Source organism: Diabrotica undecimpunctata, chromosome 3, assembly GCF_040954645.1.
Source record: "Diabrotica undecimpunctata isolate CICGRU chromosome 3, icDiaUnde3, whole genome shotgun sequence".
Classification (NCBI taxonomy): Eukaryota; Metazoa; Arthropoda; class Insecta; order Coleoptera; family Chrysomelidae; genus Diabrotica; species Diabrotica undecimpunctata.
In genome coordinates this window covers 95,502,724-95,524,895 of record NC_092805.1, presented here as the reverse complement: position 1 = coordinate 95,524,895, position 22,172 = coordinate 95,502,724, and the positions used below count along the sequence as shown (strand labels likewise).

At 30.7% G+C, this 22,172-nt stretch overlaps 2 protein-coding genes across 2 annotated transcripts; one reads left to right on the top strand and one right to left on the bottom strand.

The window, feature by feature from the left end:
* Window positions 1–1,605: 1,605 nt before the first annotated feature.
* Window positions 1,606–3,484, bottom strand: Tpc1 (Thiamine pyrophosphate carrier protein 1). The gene is made up of 2 exons (XM_072526331.1): window positions 2,867–3,484; window positions 1,606–2,514 (listed from the first exon to the last, which is right to left on the bottom strand). Exons 1-2 carry the CDS (start codon window positions 3,240–3,242, stop codon window positions 1,952–1,954), a joined length of 939 nt encoding a protein of 312 aa, XP_072382432.1. The 5' UTR covers window positions 3,243–3,484; the 3' UTR covers window positions 1,606–1,951.
* Window positions 3,485–4,868: 1,384 nt separating this feature from the next.
* Window positions 4,869–21,925, top strand: LOC140437075 (uncharacterized). The gene is made up of 3 exons (XM_072526330.1): window positions 4,869–5,143; window positions 13,038–13,776; window positions 15,281–21,925. The coding sequence occupies exons 1-3, from the start codon at window positions 4,964–4,966 to the stop codon at window positions 15,343–15,345; spliced, it is 984 nt and encodes a 327-aa protein (XP_072382431.1). The 5' UTR covers window positions 4,869–4,963; the 3' UTR covers window positions 15,346–21,925.
* Window positions 21,926–22,172: the final 247 nt, after the last annotated feature.

The window sequence follows — 22,172 nt, the reverse complement described above, 5'->3', positions numbered from 1 at the left end:
TGTAACTATTCCTGTTCTGTGGTGATAACAACAGTTCCCGGTGACTATTTAAGGTTGTGAGAGGTATATATGATGTAGTAATAACTGTTACGACAGATGTGAGAAGGACTACAAAACATTAACTTTCGATGGTGAAATGTAATGGTTTTAGGTATCTGGTTTCTGTAATGGTTTTAGGCATCTGTTTGGTATTACAAAGCAATGGAGAAATAGAGGGAGATGCATGCAGCAGAGTTAGAATGCGATGTATGAAATTGTAAGATGCGTGTAGTGTAACAGAAAGATTACAACGAAACTGAAAACCAACTTTTATAAACTTGTAAGACCAGCTGTTATGTATGACACTGAATTTTGGGTAGTTAAAAAAATGAGATGTGGGGTACAGATGACTACTAAGAATAAGCTGGGTCTACAGACTGAGAGCTGAGGAGGTCCTAAGACGGCTGATCCAAACAACACAACTGGACAATATAATAAAGAGACACAAGCTAAAATACTTCGGTCACATTATGAGACACCCTGAAAAATATGAACTTTTGCGTCCGATCATTCAGGAAAAGATCCAAGGTAAAAGTGGTCGTGGAAGAAGAACATCAATATATAGCTCAGTGGCTAAATACTGTCTTTCCAAGCCAGAGGGTGCGGGTTCGACCCAGACACAAGAAATTTATCAATTTGACTGAACCGCCACCGTGCTTCGGAGAGCACATAAAACCGTCGGTCCCAGCTACGAAAGTAGTCGTTAACAATAAAACTTTAGTCAGAAGGTGGCACGAAAGTAAGATGTAGAATAAACCAATTGTTTACAGTACGAGCAGTTATAACAAACAACTTCTGAAAAACCCCCATACAAAAAACACTAAATTTAAGTATAAAAAAATGATCTAATAAAAGAAAATACATAGGAAGCATTAAAATCACAGAATGGAAAGGAAATCCCAGTGGATTGGTCGGCCAATGCATGAGTAGTATGGTAAGAGATGGGAACTTATGACTCAGTGTCAGTGTCTAACTAATTATGATGTTTTACTACCTGATTTGAGTTTGTGTGCTCTGTTAGTACAGAGATCAAGTAAAGTAAAGTTTACTAAATCAAGTTGTGTAAAATCAATTCTTTATACTTGGCCAGTATTTAGTGAGCACTCTAGCTGAATCAATATGGGGTGGGGAAAGACTAATCAACTGAGAAAAGAATATTTACTTAATTCAATGGCTTACACTACTATTCTAGACAGCTCTACTGAAATGAATTTCTTCAATAAGTCCAGTATTACATTATCTACCAGTTAACTACTGTTTACACTAATTAAGTGTAACATTGGACAGGATAGTTTAGCTTTAGAAAAGCCAATAGAATCAATAAGATTAGGTAGGATAACATAGGATTTGTAGAAGCTAAGAACTATTGGTGTCCCATTTGGCAAATCCAAGCAAAAACTTGGAAAAATGGATTACTTATATAAAATTCATTTTTTTAAATATAAATCTTATACCATAGTACTTGGTTTTCCAAAATGTATAAGAGATTAATATATATTTTTTTGGGAAAAATGTCTATAAATGTCTATAAATTTGACTAGATATGGACATTTCTGTATTTTCTTACTGAGCTTTTAATGAAGTAATGCTATGTAGTGACCTTTAAAGAAATGCATAAAGAACATAATTGCTTTAGATTTGCTTTTATTCGATTTATTTAGTTTCATTATTAGTAACAATTATAAAATGGAAAAATTCAAACAATAGTTTAGCACAAATACTACTTTTCACATCATCTATTTAAACTTTACTATACTTTTACAATACTTTTATATACTTTACAATTATATTTGAAAAATCTGGGCTTATAAATTTTACTATTCAAATGATTATTCGAACTGATTTATTGCACGTTGCCATACAGATCTTAGAATTATTTCAGATCGCTTTATTTGGTATCCTGACTAGAAATTTAAATTCCTTTTAATACCTTTATTATATCACAGCATAACTCATATGTTCCAAAATATAAAGCAGATGAGACACATGCTTTTAATAAACTAGGTGATAACCCCTTAAAGAAACCAGCTGCACCTTCATCTCTATAAACATTACCTAAAGCATCTATCATGCCCTTACATTTAAAAACTTTCCCAAAAATCTCTCTACCTTCTTCAAAACCTTGTATTTGCATTCTCTTTTTGACTAAATCTAAAGGATATATAGCAGTTTTAGCACAGAGACCTGCTAAACTTCCTGACACAACACTATTTGATAAAGTTACTTCATTCTGATTAAATAAAAGTGAATACATATCATTAAATAATTTATATGTCATAAATTGTACTCCTGCATGTGGAGTTATTTGAAATAAAGTTGGCAATAGACCTCTAAATAAGGTAATAGGTTTTTCATTTTTCAAAATAACTTGACAAGAATGGATTATTCCTTTGTATATCATCTTTTGCTCACTTTGAGCAACTAGTCTGGTTCTAATTACATCAAATGGAAAGGACAATAATGTTGCAGTAGAACCTGTAATTAAAAATATATGAATATGATTAATTAAAATTTATAATTAAGAATTGTTTATAAACATAAAAAAACTATATCATTATATGTAAGTACAGTGAACCCCCTATGTGTAGATAATAGTTCTGAAAAACTCACAGTTACTCAGTATGAAAAGTTTTATGCAATGGAGTTTCCAAATACAAAGAAGCATAGACACAGGGCCAACAAATATCTAAGGTATTTAATGGTTGTCAAGGGTATTAAGTTCACATTTCTCAAGACAAAACCATTAAAGAGGCAATAAAACAACATATACTTAAAATAGAAAGAAAATGGAGATCAACATGATTACATAAAGTATAGAACAGTTTACCTGCAACTGCTCCACTCATAAAATTTATCAAATATGAATACTTTTTCTCAAAATCCATTGATTTAGCTTTCTTCACCAGAAGTTCGAATGTAGAAAATTGTATCATTCCATATGTAATAGATAACCATTGTGCAGGTATGTGACCTTTCCAAAAAGCTTTCAGGCCTTCTTCACGGAGTATAAGGGCTACAGCTTGAGGTATAGATTTATATTTTGAAACTGCTACAGTAGATATAGGTTCAACTTGCAGCTGAAATCGTATTTTTAAAACATCAAGTGGTTGACTTAACGCTCGGGTTATACAACCTGATCCACCTCCTGCTAGAACATAATCTAAACTGTTTAATTTATTCTTACTTTCCAAAATTTCAACCATAGCTGCAACACATGAATATAATTTACTAACACAATATTTTAACAACTTAAATTTGAAAATATTAACTGATGAGACCACAATATAAATTTGAAGGAAGTAAAATATTCATTCCCATTTTCATTCATTTTTAAATAGATTTTTAAGCTCAATTATACTGCAAAATCCTAATAATCCATTATCTAACAATATACATAACAAGTCTGGTAAATGTCAACCTAAAAATGAGTTTTGATTTGACAAAAGATGGATATTCAGAGGAAAGAGGCCAAATTACATCCAAGGCAATGCGACTATTCTCTCTTTGTCTAAGCGACTATTGACACAGTACGATAGTTGTTGATTTAAGAAAATGACAGTTGTTGTGTTGCCGATATATAAAAATTAACAAGAAAATGACAGTTGTAGTGTTGCCGATGTATAAAATTAAACACAGTGATAAAAAATTATAGACATAAAAAAATGTATTCTATAAAATTCATTATCTGACGATATAAGACAATGTTTATGCTTAATATTCATAGTAAACTAAAAATTAATTTTTCATATGTTTAATTGGAAATGCAGTTTTATATTATAATTGTAATAGGAGTTTGTCGATGTAAAATAAAAATGGTATTATATTTTAACGATAATTTTTCACACAAAAACAACAAAAAACATTCACAAAATTGAAAATGCAAGTCAATTGAAATTGTTTTTAATAGTACAAATTTACTTTTCTTTCAGTGTTTAAATAAATGTGAAAAGTTATGTTATAAATTATTGTTTAATATTTTATATTATCTAGATTTATTATAAGGAAAAGAAAAATATACAATAAATTACAACATAAAAAGTGAACAATGACTTTACGAATCTGCTGGTAAGAGATTGAGTAACTGAAAATTTGAATACAGTTATATTTTCTAAAATCTATTAGAAGCAATAACAAAAAAAAGTGGTAAAGTAGGCGGTACAGTAGACTGGCACAAAGCCTCATAATATGTTTTCTTTATTTTTAAAATTTCAATAGGTAATATGTATTTTTAAAATTAAAGAAAGTAATTTTATTATTTATGTTTAAACAAATTATATTATATTATACTAATTCAAAAAATTATTATGTTTACTCCTAACGGCACATGCAAACGTATTAACAAAGCATACGTAATTGTTTACTTGTGCCAGACTTGCCAAAGTCAGACTAAATATTAAATTAATAATAAAATATAAATAAATATCATTTGATATAAATTTAATTATTGTATAAACTAAACAAGATGTTTAAAAATAAAATTTGAATATAGTTTGAAAGAAATGTATTAAGTAAAAAATTGTAAGAAATTTCAAAAATCAAAATAACAAATTGTCTATCGCTGCTTTAAATTCAGATGTAAGCAGATTAGACATGTTAGACATAGATAAATACTAGCAGATTAGATCACAGAATTACTTATTCTGTGATTATATCACCTTAGCATACAAATTAGAGACCTTAATGAAAGCATAGAATATTATTTTCAGAGCCTTTGTCTCAGATTTTTGTTTCTTTTTGTTCATCCTGTAGAAGCTAATAAACAAAGATAGAAAGTTATTTTGACTGGCGCATGCTCATATAGCACTGCGCAAATACGTGTCGCACGAATAGGAAAACTAATGTTTACGTCACGGCCGCGTCACCAAAAAAATTTAGTTATATCTTTTCTTGAAGGTGGCCTGTTGAAGCAGATTTGTTGAAAACCATGGAAATCGTTCAAGAATTATCCGGTCAATATGTTCTGTATATTCCTGTAGCTTTAGCAATCGTTGGAGCTATTTTGGTGTTCACTTTTGGTTTTAAATCTGCCGAACAACCACCCTTCGACAAATTATCTTTTGACGACAGAAAATCTGCTGGGAAAAAGCGTAAAACTAAGGAAAAGGTACGAAAACTAATGAAATAGTTTAATATTAGAAGTGTTTCTTTTTTCTGTCATTTATTGAGAACTTATTTCTTTCAACATATGCTTGTCATACAGCATTGTACACACATTTTTATTTCAATCTTACTTAAAATTGTAGCTAATATTGTGCATAAGATTTTAAAACGTTAACATTAAGTATAAATACGTTGGTGGCAGTATAATCTATTTAATTTTCATACATTAATTAGTTCATTCTCTCTTTTGAAACGACTAATATTTAATCTATTTATATTGCTGTTCAATTTAATTAATATAAATGATAGGAACAGATGTTTATAGAGTTTTAGATCATTTTGTATGTGCAATACTTTTATAACAAAAAATATTGTAGTTATTCTATAAAAGCCTATGGTACTTACTATATATTTGTATATTATTTGTAAATTAATTTGAATTTAAATATTAGACTTTGATCCCTATACCTTCAAGTGGCAGAAATACTTATGCCTTAGTATATTAATTAAATATGTCTTTTAGGCTTGGAGTTTTTAATAATTTGCTGTTATTCAGAAATCTTCATGGCTAATGACTTGTTTTGTTATAATAAAATATCTGATACTTATTTGAAAAAATATTAAAACAAAACTATGAAATAGGTAAAATTTGTCCACAGTGTAAGTGCATTTGCATATTTGATCAATAGATACAGTAATACAAAAAAGTTTGGATCTGAATCTGTTCTTTGTCATATTTTGGTACTTTATTTAGTATAAGTAATGTAACCAATAAATTTTTCAGCTTCCAGGAAAAAAGCTGAATAATTTTTTGAAAAGAACTTATCTGGAAATGAAATATCAAACAATTTGTTTTACAGGAGTTTCATATAAAATTCAAATAGTTATACCCATATCTCAACTATACCAATAGTGAAACAACAAACCATACAAATATTGCCTGTAGGGTACTAATATGATAATCAAATCTTATACTTATTGGGTTATTGTGAATTTATTAAACATATAAACAAACAACATTTTTAGTAATATAAACACTGAATAGCAGTAAAATAATATACAGTTTATATTATGAATATTTTGCAAAATAATCTTCTAATGGTGCTACAACTCTTTGTGAGTCTTGGCCTGCTTAACAATGTTCTTCCCTGTCGCATACTTTCCTTCGCTACTGCCTGATGTTCATGGTTTTAAGATCTCTCTCTATGTCGTCTATCCATCTTTTACGGGGCCTTCCTCTTGTTCTGTTTCCTTGGGGCTTCCATCTCTGGACTACTTTTACAGCTTGATTATATGGCATTCTTTCTAGGTGACCAAGCCAGTTTAGTCTTTGTGACTTTACAAATCTAACAATATCTGCGCTCCGCATTAGTTCATCCAGCTTATGGCTGGTTTATTTTAATTCTCCACGAACCATTGCTTCATGGGTTGGTCCAAATATCTTCCTTAGTATTTTGCGCTCAAATATTCTCAGTTGATTTTCATCAGTGGTTGAGAGGGTCCACGTTTCACATCCATATGTGACCACTGGCCTAATTACTGTTTTGTAGATTCTAAGCTTAGACTCATGATTCAGTAACTTACTTTTCATTAAGTCTTTGTATGCATAAAAGCACTTATTACCTTTCTTGACTGATGTTGTTGTCATTTATTATTGAGCCTAGGTAGGGAAAAGTGGAGGCATATTTGTAGGTATGGTTGTCTATCTTCAGATTCTCATGTTGATTCGATTTTGTGCACTCCATATATTTTGTTTTGCTTTCATTTATATATAGACCAAATGTAGCAGCATCTCATTTCAGTTCTATAACTTTTTCACTTAATACCCTTTTGTTGCAGCTTATTATGGCAACATCATCCGCATTTGCGCATATTTGCATTGATCTTGTATTAATACAGCTGTTTATATCCAGTTTTCTAACAACAGCTTCTAAAGTTAGATTAAAAAGTGTTGTTGATAAGACATCACCTTGTCTAACTCCATTTTCAATATCAAAGGCCTGCGTCATATCTCCATCTATTCTCACCATAGCTTTGGAACCCTCCAGAGTCATTTGTATAAGTTTAACCAACTTATTGGGTATTCCTAACATAGATAGTTGCTTTAACATCTTTTGTCGATCTACTCCATCAAACGCCTGTTTGAAATCGATATACAAGTTGTAAATAGGTATGTTATATTCAACACATTTTTCATGTAGACCTATTAACATATGTATTTGGTCTATAGTTGACCTCTTTGGTCTGAAGCCACATTGGTATTCACCAATCATCTCCTCTGAAAACGATTCCAGGCGACTGTATATAATTCCTGATATCTTGTAGATATTTAAGACTGGTTTGCAAAATAATACTCCTGGTAAAACTCATTTTAGTTTTGTTAGTTTAATTCTTACCAAAAAAAGTATAAAGAGATATGATATATTTTTTTATTGGAAATGATAGTTTTGTTTGTAGTAAATAAATGTATCATATCTAAATAGTACTAATCATGATAACACATCAGTTTGTGTCCATTTACAATATATTGATTCACTATGTTTCATAAGTTTAATCCAAGACCAATATCATATTCACTTTGGAAAGATATTTTTAAAATGTTTAGTGTTAAGTTGGTCATTTGTGACTTATATACACAATTATAAATTTGAGTTCTGTTAGGCCAAATTATCACTATGTTATTCAAGTTGCTTAACCATTGCATGTGACCACTGCGGTCCAGTTGAACATGGAAATTATGTTGAAGTAGCTATACCTGTAGAAATTTATTTCCTTTAAATTTTTTTTAAGAAAGACTAAATTTATTTAGAATGGCATACATTTAAAATAAAGTAATGAATTAAAGAATAAGTTCATATTTTGTGCTACTCATTGAAATATTACAAGCAGAATTATCGTTCCTATCACAATCCATGCAATAAAGTGGTAGGACAATGATTAGTTTAGAGCACCCAACATAATCAAATATATTTTCCTCAAGGCACCGCGTCACAGTGTTGCCATATTTTTTCTGTAAAATATGTATATGAATGTTTAAAAAAATATAAAGTTACTTTTACGAAATTATAATTTGTGTTATGAGAAGCTACAAGTTTAGAATAAGTATAAAACAGCATTCATAGATATTTTTCTTTTACTTTAAATGCAGTTAAACATTGTAAATTATTTGTGACAATGCAGCTTTGATAAATTAAGTTTAAGTTTTAAAATAAATTTAAGTTTAGTGTATCTTCACTTTTTATCTTTAATTTAATTTAATTAAAAATTATGAATTCTTATATCATTTCAATGTATTTCTGTTATATATGAATTTTTTTAAATTCATCTTTATGTAATGTGAGAGTATGAAATAACTGAGGATATGGCAACTCTGACATCATTTAAGCTTACACTAAATGTCAAATATAAGTTTGGTTATGTTGGGTGCCCTAAACTAATCGTTCTCCAAGTGGTCACTTTTACAGAATATTTTTCATAGCAGGTGTATCTCATTTTGTAAAATAGTGTACTTTGTGCTCTTCAGTATCAAACAGATTTTAAATAACAATTTTTTCAGGGAAATCGCTTTAAAAATACATGTTTCAAAAATTTCTTTAGCATTTACCATGGTCATTTTTAAAAGTATCTTAATTACTAGTTTTCTGTATCAATTTTGTTTTTCTAAAGAACACAGAAGCCCATCAGAACATCCAATTGGACAAATAAATTGAACTCGATAACATTTTAATCTGAATCTATTACCTCCTTTTTAATGCTTTCTTCTCTTCTTTGTATTTGGTTTTGATCTTTTGATGAATTGACAGTAGAAAAATATTGCATTTACCATGTACCTACTTCTTTACATATCTATATCTAAAATGACTCTAGTGGTCATCACTGTCTGAAATGTTTTTGTGAAACATTTTTAATCTTTTGTCAATTTGTAATTTCTCGATTATTGAGGATCGTGATTTCCTCCTAACAAATTTTCTCTATTGGTCTATATCTTCGGATGCTCTAAGAGTTTCACAGAATTAGTGGCCCGCTGAATTCTGAATTTGGTTGGACCATCTTTATGTTTTTCTCTCAGGAATGTTTCTGGAAACAATTAATCTCTAAATTATTCTGTGAGCAAGGCACCAATTTTTGGACCTTCTTCTTGTGCCAAGACTCAAGTTTCTGTTCCATGTAGGAATATTGAGAATACAAATACATTCACTAGTCTCATTTTAGTTTTTGATATTAGATCATTAGATCATCTTTTCAAACTATTAATTAGGTGACTCATCAAATTTTTTGCCATACCAATGTGTCTCTGAACTTCTGCATCATTAGTTATACTAGATACGAGATAATTAAAGCTGTCTACCATCTGGTATTTCTGCAAGTGGTTAGTCAACTTAGTAGTGTTGAATCTGTCTACCACCATTATTTTTGTCTTCCTGTATTAGTTTTAAGACCAACTTTATTATTTTCTCACCTCTCTTCTAGGAGATCTAGCAATTCTAATTAATTTGCTGCTATAAATGTAGTGTCATCAGCAAATCTTAAATTGGATTTTTCTACCAGCCATCATTACTCCACTGACATGTCCTTCTAAAGCCATCCTCATGATATGTTCACCATAAATATTGAATAAGTCAGGTGATAAAATGCATCCTTGCCTAGCCCATCTCTCTACTCTCCGTTGGTTTGGGAACTTCTGATCTAGTACAGACAGATTTTTAATAAGTGTCAAAGATTTATCCAACTTGCACAATCTAATACTGTCTGGTAGCCAATGAAGCATATTATTATAGATACTTGAAATTCTCTCTAACTTTCAATAAGTTGTCTTAGGTTCAGGATTTGCTTACATGTAAATTTTCCCTTTACCAACCTGCATGTTCTTGGTGTATTTGATAATGTATGTAAATTTTTAATCTGTTTTTGATGATATGAAATAAGATTTTACTAGTATGTGTTATTAGTGACAATGTATGGTAGTTTTCACATCTGGTAGTGGCGCCTTTTTTGTATAGTGGAATATACATTGAGATGCACCAATCAGATGGCCATTTTCACCCAGTGACTGCAGCATTTCTCTGGGTATTGTGTCAATGCTTCTTTTTAGCGATTTAATTGCATCTTTTACTTCAGAGAGTAAGACAGTAGGTCCTCTAGGGTAGTTGGGGAGCCATAGATTTCCTGTTGGAGTCTCGTTATTTCTATATAAATTGTTGCAATAGTTTTGCCACATTTCCATTATTTCGTCAGTATCAGTCTTTACTTTACCTTCATTCTGACAATCATTTTCTTCTATTTCTCTGTATATTCGGGAGTCCACTTTGTCATTGTGGCATTGCTTTCTTATTTCTTTCGATAATACTCTGTATGCATTGTTCTTTTCAAATATACTTTTATTGTCTTCTCTGCGTTGTCACAGTCCCAAGTGTCATATTATGGAAACTGGTGTCATATAGCCTTTTGCAGTCTCTATTATTTTGTCTTTGAGATAGATCCATGTGTTTTCTGAATAATTATCTACTTGATCTAAGGAAAGGTTTTCTTCTAGGTCCTTTTTAAGGACTTTAAAATGAAATTGAAAGTTTAATACTAGGAGTTGATGATCACTTCCACAATCTGCACTCAGATATGTTTTGCAGTTGATAGCTGATGATTTCCATCTTGATTTTATTAGGATGTAATCTATTTGATTTTTTGTTTGTCCATTTGGGCTATGCCATGTGTACAATCTTTGTGGATGGTGCTGATAAAACATATTTGTAAGTGCAAGATGATACTCTACACAGAACTCCACAAGACAGACAACTCCACCTCTCACATTTCTCTGCCCAGTCCATTGTTGTCTAATATTACTTCAATATTTTCATTATATGAGCCTACTTTGGCATTAAAATCTCTTAGGACTGTGACTAGTTTGAGACTAGAGATAATAGTTTCTTCTAGATGGTCATAAAACCTGTCAATGTCTTCATGCTGTAGCAGTGTATATCTGTATAAGGTGTAAAGTATTGGAGGATATTCACATTTTAATGGATATTTTTCTGTACAGTATCTGTAAACAGTATCATTTCCAAACATGTAGACATTCAGTCATAATGCGAGGAAGAATACAGGGTAGAAGGAGTCGCGGAAGAAGACGCATCTCCTGGTTAAACAATTTGAGAGCTTGGTTTAACTGCACTTCTGCTGACCTCTTTAGAGCAGCGGTATCAAAAATGCGAATTGCCATGATGGTCGCCAACCTTCTCAGAGAAGATAGCACATGAAGAAGAAGAAGACATTCAGTTTGGAGGGTAATATTATTGCTACTCCATTTGTACTTGTATTATCTGGGCCTGGAAAGTAGACAATGTTGTCAGCAGTTGTTTTAAAATGACCTTTACCTCTCCAGTGAATTTCTAAAAGTCCCTATACTGAAAGATTTACATTTATTTTTCAATTATTTGTAGCTTCCCAGGGTTTTGGATCAATCTCTGGACCTTCCATGTTCCAATTCTTTGAATCTCTCTTAAATTTATTTTAGGTTTTGATTCAGTCAAACAGGTTCTGCAAGGTGCAATCCCTTACCTTGGCAGCTTATTTAAACTTATGGCTTAGCATATTTGACACCTTCCGACCAGGAACTGAAGTGGAGCTGAGAATGAGTCGGGTCACTACACACACACACTCTTCACTCTCTGTCACTGTCATATCAGAAGAAATTCTCTTGGGAATATATAGTGTAGTAGTTTTGGAAAGGCCAGCTATTATTGACTAATCTATTACCATATACCCATCTACCCGCACTTAATTTAGCTTACAGAGCAATGCAGTTGCCTGGGATGTGGCCTATGAGAAAAAGTGAGAGTTAGGTGTCTTATAAGGACCAGTTATCAAGAACCATGTATAATGTGTGATGTGGTTATTCTTATAAAATGTGCACCTCTATAACACGACCCCTACTCTCCAAGTATGAATAAGTATTCCAAAACTATTTATTATAACAGTTCTTGTTATAGAAAAAACCAATATGAGCAAAACAAAAACAATTTTTATAATATACCTTCTAGGACTGAATTTGGAATTTGAATTTACCTTGGCACTTAATAACTGTTTTTTATTTTAAAATTGACAATTTTTTTAGTTTGAATAATTAGGTTTTTCAAATATATTACATAAAAACAGAATATGCTAAAACAGCTACTAAACATATTTTTATTGTAATTTATAATAACAATCATGTTTTTATCATTTGTTACTTACTAGAAAAAGTTGTTGACTAGTCATTAGTTTGATAAAAGTAACAGCTTATCCATGCAATAATTTGAAAGCTTATTTGATAAGGGATATTTGGAATTTATTTTTATAAAAATTATCTTGAGTTGCTATTTTGCATTCTACAAAAATTATAGTAATAATTTCATTCAGATAGGAGTTAATTGATATATTTTTGTCATCAACATTTTTACTCAAATTTTCAACAAATATACAAATAAGTAAAGGGGATTTATTGGAGACATGTAGACATTTTGAAATAACCTAAAATATGATTGAAACATTAAAAAGCAAGAAAATGATCTACTAAAATCATGAGATATGTTGATCGTCTAAATATAGTTTAACATTTTGATATGGTTAGTTCTTTCAGTTATTGTTCAAATAAGGTTTCTTAGAGAAATCATATTTTCAATATACATAAAATAAAATAGGACATATTTGGTGGCTTCTTTTAAGAATGTTTAAATTTCTATTTTAAAATAAACTATTAGTGAAATCTTATCCGTAAATAATCCTTAAATGGATCTAGATCTATCGAATTTAGCTTTGGATGGTTCAAATATATTATACATTGCAATATCATAGTTATGCTACTGTTCTATATTTTTTTACTTTGAAAGTTAAAGGTTTAATATTTTTATTCATTTTTATTTTAGAAACCTACTGCTAATGGTCACATTAGCAGTGCAGATCAAAAATCTGATAAATCCCCATCAAAGGACTCCAAAAAGTCCCCCCAAAAAGAAGCTGTTGAAGCAAAACCAGAAAAGAAGGAGAAGAAACTAGACAAACAAAATGAAAAGCCTAAAAAACAGGAAATCAAAAAGACAGAGGAAATCAAAAATAAGAAAAATTTAAACAAAGCGTCAGAGAAACCAGTAGATTTTGATGATGGCAACTGGGAAACAGTACCTCTTAAATCTGATAAAAAGAAGAAAGACCAATCACCAGTTAAAAAAGATAAAAAATTATCCAAAAAAGAAAAAGAAGTGAAAGATGCGAGAGCTGATAAAATAGAAATGGACAAGCTTGTTAAAGAAGTAGTCAACAAGGAAATTAAAGAAAAAGAAAAACAAATTGCAGAAGAGAAAAAACAAGTTACAGAAGAGAAAAAAGAAAAACAACCTGAAGAGCCAATAAAAATTGAAGAAGTTGCCAATGTAGAAGAGAAGAAAGACAAGAAAAAGAAGGAGAAGAAGCCCAAGAAGGAAGCCCCAGAAAAACCTGTACAGGAAGAGGTTAAAATTAAACAAGAGGAAGTAAAAAAAGAAGTGAAGAATGAAATTAAAGAAGTACCTGCTCCCAAACCAGCAGTCCCACCAAAAGTTGAAGAACCTGTCATCAAGGTTGCTGCTGCTCCTCAAGAAACTGCTCCTGTCTTTGATGAACTTGGAGGTAAGTTTCAATAAATAACTACAATATATATATATATATATATATATATATATATATATATATATATATATATATATATTCTACTTCAATATTGAGAGTTTTCACTTTCTATTATTAAAGATGATTTTGAATTTTTTTTGTACTCAACAAAAGAGATGTTATGTATAATCTCCAGAAAAGATTTTTTGTGACGATGTTTAGTGCTTGTCTTTTTTGAATATTCAAGAATATTCAATATAAAGAAAGTATCTGCAAGAACCTTTTCCCAGGGCTTCGTAGATGGGACAATGGTGGGATTTATCAATTTAAGATCTATATCTTGAAGCAGCTGATTCTGGAAGCGGATGAACCTTTGGGGAACACTGAACAGCTATGGCTAATCAACAAGTTGGACTTAATCTAAAGACTTCTAAACAGATACTTATAGGATTATTGTTGTTTGTATCATAGTTCTTTCCATTTATTTGCAGTGCTGTGATCATTTTGTTTTTAGGATCAAACTTTTTGTAGAAATTAGTGGCTAGGATTTCAGCTATTTTTGCTGATCATTAACTAATTGATTTTATGAGACCAGGCATTTTAGATTACGTTTTTTCCACTGCATTTTCTACTGCATTTGCAGGGAGTTCTGAGTTAGAGTTTCTTTTTCCTTTCAACTATTTTTAGCTTTATGTCCAGCTTGACTACACTGGAAACATTCCATTTTGTCAGTTGACAAAAATATGAGGTAACCATTATTGTCGAAGGGGGTGAACAGAGAGGTATGGAGCTCATAATCTTCAGATGGTGGAGTGGGGTATATTTTTTTTTTCTGAAAGATAGGATGTGACTATACTCATCACCTTGAATTCCAGCCTTGATGAAAGTAACCAGTGACACGAGCTGAAGACCCAAATCCTTGAAAGCTGCTTCAATGAGTTCATGAGGAATTGAGAGACAAAAATTCTAGAAACAAAACTTATGTTCTTATGACTGGCGATATCACCTAGAGCTTTGACATAATCAAATAATACTAAATTTTACACTGCATGCAGGATAGCACTTTGTTTCTTGTCTGAATAAATAGGTTTTATGGCTGATTTAGCAGCCAAAACATAGGACATGTGGTACTGGATTTCACTGTAGGTACATCTTCTGAAGGATTAGACTACAATCCATACACCTGCCGTATTGGTGGTTCAGGTTATTTGGCTAAATTATTATTAACAAGTATATGAGGGTATGTACTTCAACATTTGGCAAGGTCAATTTTGTTTACCAATTAAATATCTGATTAAAAAGAAAAAAATATCTGACTGAGACTAGTCAACCCCTAGGCAATTCCTCCACCAACACTAACACTTTATTTACTGCAGTTACTAGTTTTTCTTAATTATAACACTCGATTATAATCAGATCTAAATGATTTTGATATTATTACATTAACTAGTTATGTTGTGGAAATTATATTTACATTTCTGTATAGACATTCAATTACATTATTGTATATTTCTTTTATTTTTAGACACATGGACAGAATCAAAGGCAACTAAGAAGACCAGCAAGAAAAAAGCCCGTAGAGACAACTAAGTAGATCTATCTGAGACTTAATTAATTCACCCTGCGCACTAGACCGTAAGAGTGGCAGGTAAATGTGATCATAAAAACCAGAAACGTCACGCTATGAGATTCAGATCTCAACACCCAATATGTAAAAGACTTAACTGCTGATCGTCCTGAGTATATATCAACAGTTTTATACAGTAGCAGTTTTATCACACAATCATGACATTTTTTTTGTCACATCACATTTTTTTGTCATGTTTTTGGCCTATTATCGCTTACTTGTGTATTACTCTTCTCTTTGTTATGAATTTTTAAATACAAGTAATACAGTATCTTTTTATGAAAAATATAAAATAATTTAGATGAAACAGCTACTATATATAACTATCTGGATGGGTTGATAAACACAGAAAATGTGGGTTTTATCTCGTACTTCATAAATCGGCCTAGTTAATTATGATTGTACATTTGGTTTCCATATTTTAAAAAATGTAATGTATTAGACATTTTTGAGTATTAACATTTGTCGTTGAGACAATTTGATGGATTTCACTTGTTTAAATTTTACAACCCTTTCGAGTTTTTATCAGACATTTTTTGAACTTATATTAATTATGTTATTTGTTGAAAGGGTTAAAATAAAATAATATTCTAGAATGGATGAAATCTTTCTAGAAATAAAGGAAGAGTTATCACATTTACAAAACCAAATATAAATAAGAAATTAATTAATTGATCTTGAAATTTCTCTATTGCGATTTGATCATTGAGGAAAAATGTTCATTTACTGTGTATATGCAAACTCTAAAATGATAAAACAAAAAAGGGCCATCACTTTAGAGAGGTTAAGTTTCAGATGTATTTTTTTAATTTATGTAAGCTAACTTAGGTATCTTTTAGCTATCGTATACTATTGATATGTCAAAGAGCTTATAATACGGGGTTGGCAAAACATTAATTTTATCAGGTAGATATAAATATTGCTTATTTTGCAGCTTTAAGTACATAAAATTACAACAAGTCTATCATGTATATCTTTAATGTTTATTTAATAGGTGCATCTTAGTTTAGGCTTAGCTTTATTTGTAAATAATCGTAGTAATGCTGAGAATATTTATCTGTTAAAAAAAATAACAAATATACTGTTCGATTTTAATTGGGACAAATTAAGAATTTTTTTTTTATACAACCTTAGCTATTAATCTTTACATAGTTTAATGTACGTGGTATTTATTTCATCATTGTCACATATAGCACTTAAACATTTTTTCTTTTATAGTGTAGTTTTCTTTTTGTAGTTTCTCATCTTAGTTAAACGTTCCTTGCCATAAGTTTTCAATGGGATTTAGGTCTGGTGAATTACCCGGCCAATCAAGCACTTTTACTTTGTTTTCCTGCATAAAAGTCTAAACCAGTTTGGAATTTTGACAAGGGACCAAGTCATGTTGAAATGTTACGTCAAATGTTTCCATGAATGGAACAATCCTTCTGTGGAATAGTTTGAGATATTTGGTAGAATTCATCATGTTTTTAATAGGAACTAAGCTTGCAGTGCTATTTTTTGTGAAAAAACCCAAAACATTTGTTCACAAATATCACTGAAAATCACATTTCCAGTCGTCAAAGTCCATGATCAGTATTTTTTGGTAATGCTAAGCGTTTTTTTTTTTATAATTTTCTGTGTTATAAATTCGTTTTTCTTCGCTTTTTTTGCCTTCCGGTCAACTTCCAGAAGACTTTTCCGTAGGTTGAGGTACTCACTTCAACGCCATAATCCAATAAATCCTTTCAAAAATTTGTACTTTTTTTTTACTTTTTGGAGACGGTGATCAGGAATCTTGAAATGTTCTTAAAATTCTGGAAACGGTTGATTTCCCCACACCAACTGCCGTAGCTGTATCTCACATTCATAGATGCATGTTCATTATGAGCGATATTTTAACACGCTTTACAATTGGAACTATTGACACTCCAAAATCAGTCAAACGAGTAAATTATAGTCAAGGTCGATCTGTCACACCGACTTTTAAGCAGATATAACCAGTTTGAGGCGTTTTGGAACATCACCGGTAATCACACACTAACTCAGACCAGAAAAACATATTTGTCCCAATTAATTCGAACGAGACAGTAGAAAGTAAACAAGGCAAGTTTTATAATCAAGTAAATTAAGATAATATTCAGTATTTACATTATTTTTTCAGTAATTTAATCTTCGATCTAACTTCTATTTCCTCCCTTTCTCCCAACTAAATTTTCCATCTACTATCAGCTTGATTCTTTTGCAATGTTATTATTCTTTTCATGTTTTGTTTGTGCTTTTCTTTTAATCAATAACTTAGGATACCCTTTTCTTCATTTTTTTTATCTTACAATTCTTAGAATTTATTTGTTTTCCTTTTGGTTCACAGATGACTTTGACACAGAAAAACCAACGACTTATTCGGATTTAGCATTAAAAGTGGGAAATTATGAAATAATTCGATCCAGAAAAAAGTAGTATGTGAAGCAGTATAATTTTGATTTATAAACTTTTTGTAAATGTTATATTTTGGAATGGGTTAGAAAGTATAAATTGCAAGCTTAGGAGATTTTTACTTATAGCCATAGCCACAGTGTGCAAGCACGTGCACATTGTGGCACATCTGCGAAACATATCAGGACTGTACAAATTTATTTTAAAATTCTACAAAACTGCTTCTGTTGCGATATACATTCATATTGGAAATTTTATACTTACCGAAAATGTGCCTGGAAATAAAGCAAAAAAGGAATGTACAGTGACCAAAAAGAAAAAAACGTAAGTTGCATATTTCTATTTAACACAAGCAGTTTGTGTCACTGAAGTTGGCGTCATAATGTGTGTCATCGTTCATAAACTCATACAAGTTTATGAACATTATAAATTGCATTTAAATTTGAATAATTTATCACATTCAAATGTATTACTTCCTCTGAATGAATATTATCAATATAAAGCTATATTTTCTGTTCGTCAAACAATTCGTGGGTCCTGAAACGTTGAAGTTACTAGACAACGCAACTCTTATGTACATATCCAATAGTATCAAAAGGCAACTTGAAAAATAGGTCCCTAAACTAATGTAGAAAAATTACAAAGAGCTATTTTTAGCTTTGTTGTAGCATTTTAATGTTTGTTTAAAAACAGATACATACTTTTGAACATCTAATATTTGAATAAAACCTAACATTTGTTTCTTGCCAACACTATAGCTACAGCAAGTACTACTAAGTTATTTTAAGCACATACAGATTAATACTTTTATATCAACCTGATACAACTAATTTATTCTTTTTGCCACCCCAACCCCGAAAAATTAGTAGGTGCAGCCACGCGTGTGTCAACTAAATGTAAAAATATGTAACTTGGCTAGTGTGTCATAATCCAGCATTCCATGGTAAAAACCAAACAAACTGTAGTTAGGTTTTTAAATTTAGTGGTGTAGACTGTGTGCCAAAAATAAATATCTAAAAGAAAACGTGAAAAATGCAAATAATCAATAAATGAATCTTATTTGGAAAAAATGGTTTGGATATTTTGTTTTATGTTGTAAGCAATTGCAAAGTGCAAATTTAAATTATCGCATATATTTGTTTGAGTAGGATATTTATCTGGTCCAGTTTTTTACATTTATTTTGGCATTTAATCCATAATGTAGCAGATTTAACACCTCATAATATAGCTGGGGGGACATTTTGCATCATGTTTTTTTTTTCGTTACTCTTCATTTCAACCAAGCATCATTGCGTTGGACTAAACCTATGTCAGTCCCATCTGCATGCCTTATACTAAAAATTTGTACCGAATTAATTTTTATTCTTGTAGAAAGCTTTTCTGAACAACAGCTTCAAACATAGTTTAAACAGCTTGAGAACAATATACAATGTTTTTTCATCGATTCTAATCTTGGCATTTTACCTCCTACATAAATTTCTAATTAGTTTGGGATCTTTAACATCTAACTTATTATTTGATAGAAAATCAAAGTGAAAGTGAAAAAATAAAATGAAGTTAAGGAGAAAAAGTTGTCTCCATACCATTTTGCTTCTAAATCCAAACTGGTTGTACCCCAGTAATTATTCAGAGTTATTATATAAACTATTTTGATGTAAAACATCTTATTTCTTAGCAAATTATGAAAATAATTGAAAAGCCTCAATATATTTTCATAAGCATCTGTATTAATTTTTAAACATTCATGCCAAACAAGAATTTACAAATTTTTTTACACGAGTTCTTGTAGCCATTGGTTTTGATTGAGACTTTATATCTACTGCTATTTTTTCCAAAGATTCTAATAAACGTACTAAAACAATATATCTAATCAATGAAAGTAAATGGCCTTATAGTTGGCATATTAGCAAAACCATAATATTTTTTAAGAATATATTTTTGCGATATATGGATGTACTACTCGACAATGTGTTTTAAGCTGTAAAGTGTATGTCTTCCAGTTGTGTTTATATTTCGTAAAAAAACCACTTGTAATTTTTAGTCGGGCTTGTTAATGTTTTAATTTTTTAAAATGACTGACCACTTTTTGTTTACATCGAAACTAGATTCTCTCAGTTGATTCCCAAATGTCAAGTCACGATCTTAATTAATTTGACCTATGTTGGTCAATTAATTCTACAGGGTAGTAGAAAACGAAAGAAAGTAGAATGAAAACGAGTACCAGGAAGGTGAAGGATTTTCTGGCCTAAAAATCTACGTACGTGGTTCAACAAAACAACCTCAAATCTTTTTAGAGCAGCCGTGTGCAAAATACAGATTGTCATGATGGTCGCCAACATCCGAAGCGGATAGGGCTACAAAAAACTTTGGTCAAATTTTGACATCGGCTAGTAACTACTGTACAACCGAGTATAAGTGCTTGTAATCAATATTAAGGGTAACTTAAAAAAAAATACTTATTCGTATACAGTGAATCGTATTATTATTAAATAAACGAATGGTACATTCCTGAGGACATGTTATGTTTATTTAGTATCAATTTATCACTGTTTATTATTCACTTCTTTGTATAGTACTTATTTTCAACTATTTGTTTACCCCAAATTTGTTCGATTGTGTACCCTCATAGTGAAAGTTAGCACCGTTTTTATTTCCTTATTAGTATGTATATTCTCAATTTTACTTTAGGTTCTTTTCGTGGTTTATAAGGTATTCATTTACGGCTTTATCTTCGCAGAAAACTATTGAAATAATTAGATAATTTTGTTTAAACAGAAGTTTTCAATTTACTTTTTTTTGCGATTAGAAATTCATTGAAACTATTTGCTGTTTTCTTTCAACGTGCTTGAAGGGTCAATATATTATCAAGATCAATAAATTATATTGGCCCGTCATTTAAATAGAAGCATTGGATACTCAGAGTTTTTGGAAAGAGTATCTGCTTTCAGTGATGAATACCAAAAATTTGTGATTTCCGCGACAATTACTCGTAATATTAAAGTGGGCCTGAACAACATCTAAATACCTAGTTGGTTCTCAACCTTCCCCACTATTTCGCCAGTCGTTTCTGTTCATCCCCAACCGTTACCAGTTTGCTGCGCCGATCTTTCTCGCGTCATCGTTCACACCATCCCTCCATCTTAGTCTTGGTCTCTACTCCTATTTCCTACTGGTGCCGCTAATAGGGTTTGTCTGGGTGGGTAATTTTCATTTGATCTTAACACATGCTCAGCCCATCTAAGCCTACCTATTTTTATGAAAGATATTACATCTATACCATTAACTATATCTTTATACTTCTCGTACAATTCGAAATTATATGGCCTTCTCTAAATACCATTCTCACAGATTTTTGAAATGATAATGTACAGAAAACATCAATATAGGTGAAGTTTCGTAGAGCGCAAATAAAACCTGACATTTAGGTAACTAATACCTCGCACTAAGTTAATATCGGCGAAAAACGTCATTTCGCGCATATTGCCGTAATAGATCTTTGACGTACACGTAATTTTTAATGTGTACTTTATATGCTTCTATCACATTTATGTTGTTTAAACAAAAAAGTGGTTAGTTGTATTTGATTATTCATTTAATTTCTTGCCGAGTATTCTAAGACTGAAAACGTTTCAGTGGTTCAACAATGTTTTTAATATAAGTTGAAGTAAAGCATTTCATACAAATTTTACATTAACTACAAAACGAAGGAAAAAGTGTTAACCAAGAATCATTTTCCAGACTTTTACACCATGTGTAAGAATTATTATGTAGTTTTCTTTGAAAAACGCAATAAGTTCTGTTTTACTTCAATGTGTGACCATTTTTATATGAAAGAAAACTAATATAGGCCTTTAAATTTTTTGTAAACTAAGCTTAGTGTGTATAAATGGAAGCTTGAAGCAATTTTTTTTGGTTGATCTCTTTTCTCGTATGAAAGTATTGGTGAAAGGTCGGTCAACTTATAGATTCGGTAGGGCACTTTGAAGGTTATAATATTCTGTTCAAAAAATTTAAATAAGATTTTTATTTATTCTCGTATTGTACTAAAGCTCTTTAAACGAAAAATAATTGCTTAATTGTAAGCCGGTCTAAAAGAACTACTATGGTAACGTTAATAAATTTACATTACTTTAAAATAACTCTTTAAAGTTAAACATAATTATTGGATTCGACTTTCTAGTACAAAATTATAATTTTACATTAGTGTTGTACAAATAAGACTAAATCTGAAGTATCCACATTTTTGGTCTGTTAATTTTCTTTGATAGGTAATTGTAACCATCACGTTTTATTAAGAATGCAAAAAGGAAAATATTTGTCGATAAAAACAGCCAAAATCGAATACCTTAGTGACGTCGTGAGAAACATCGAAAGA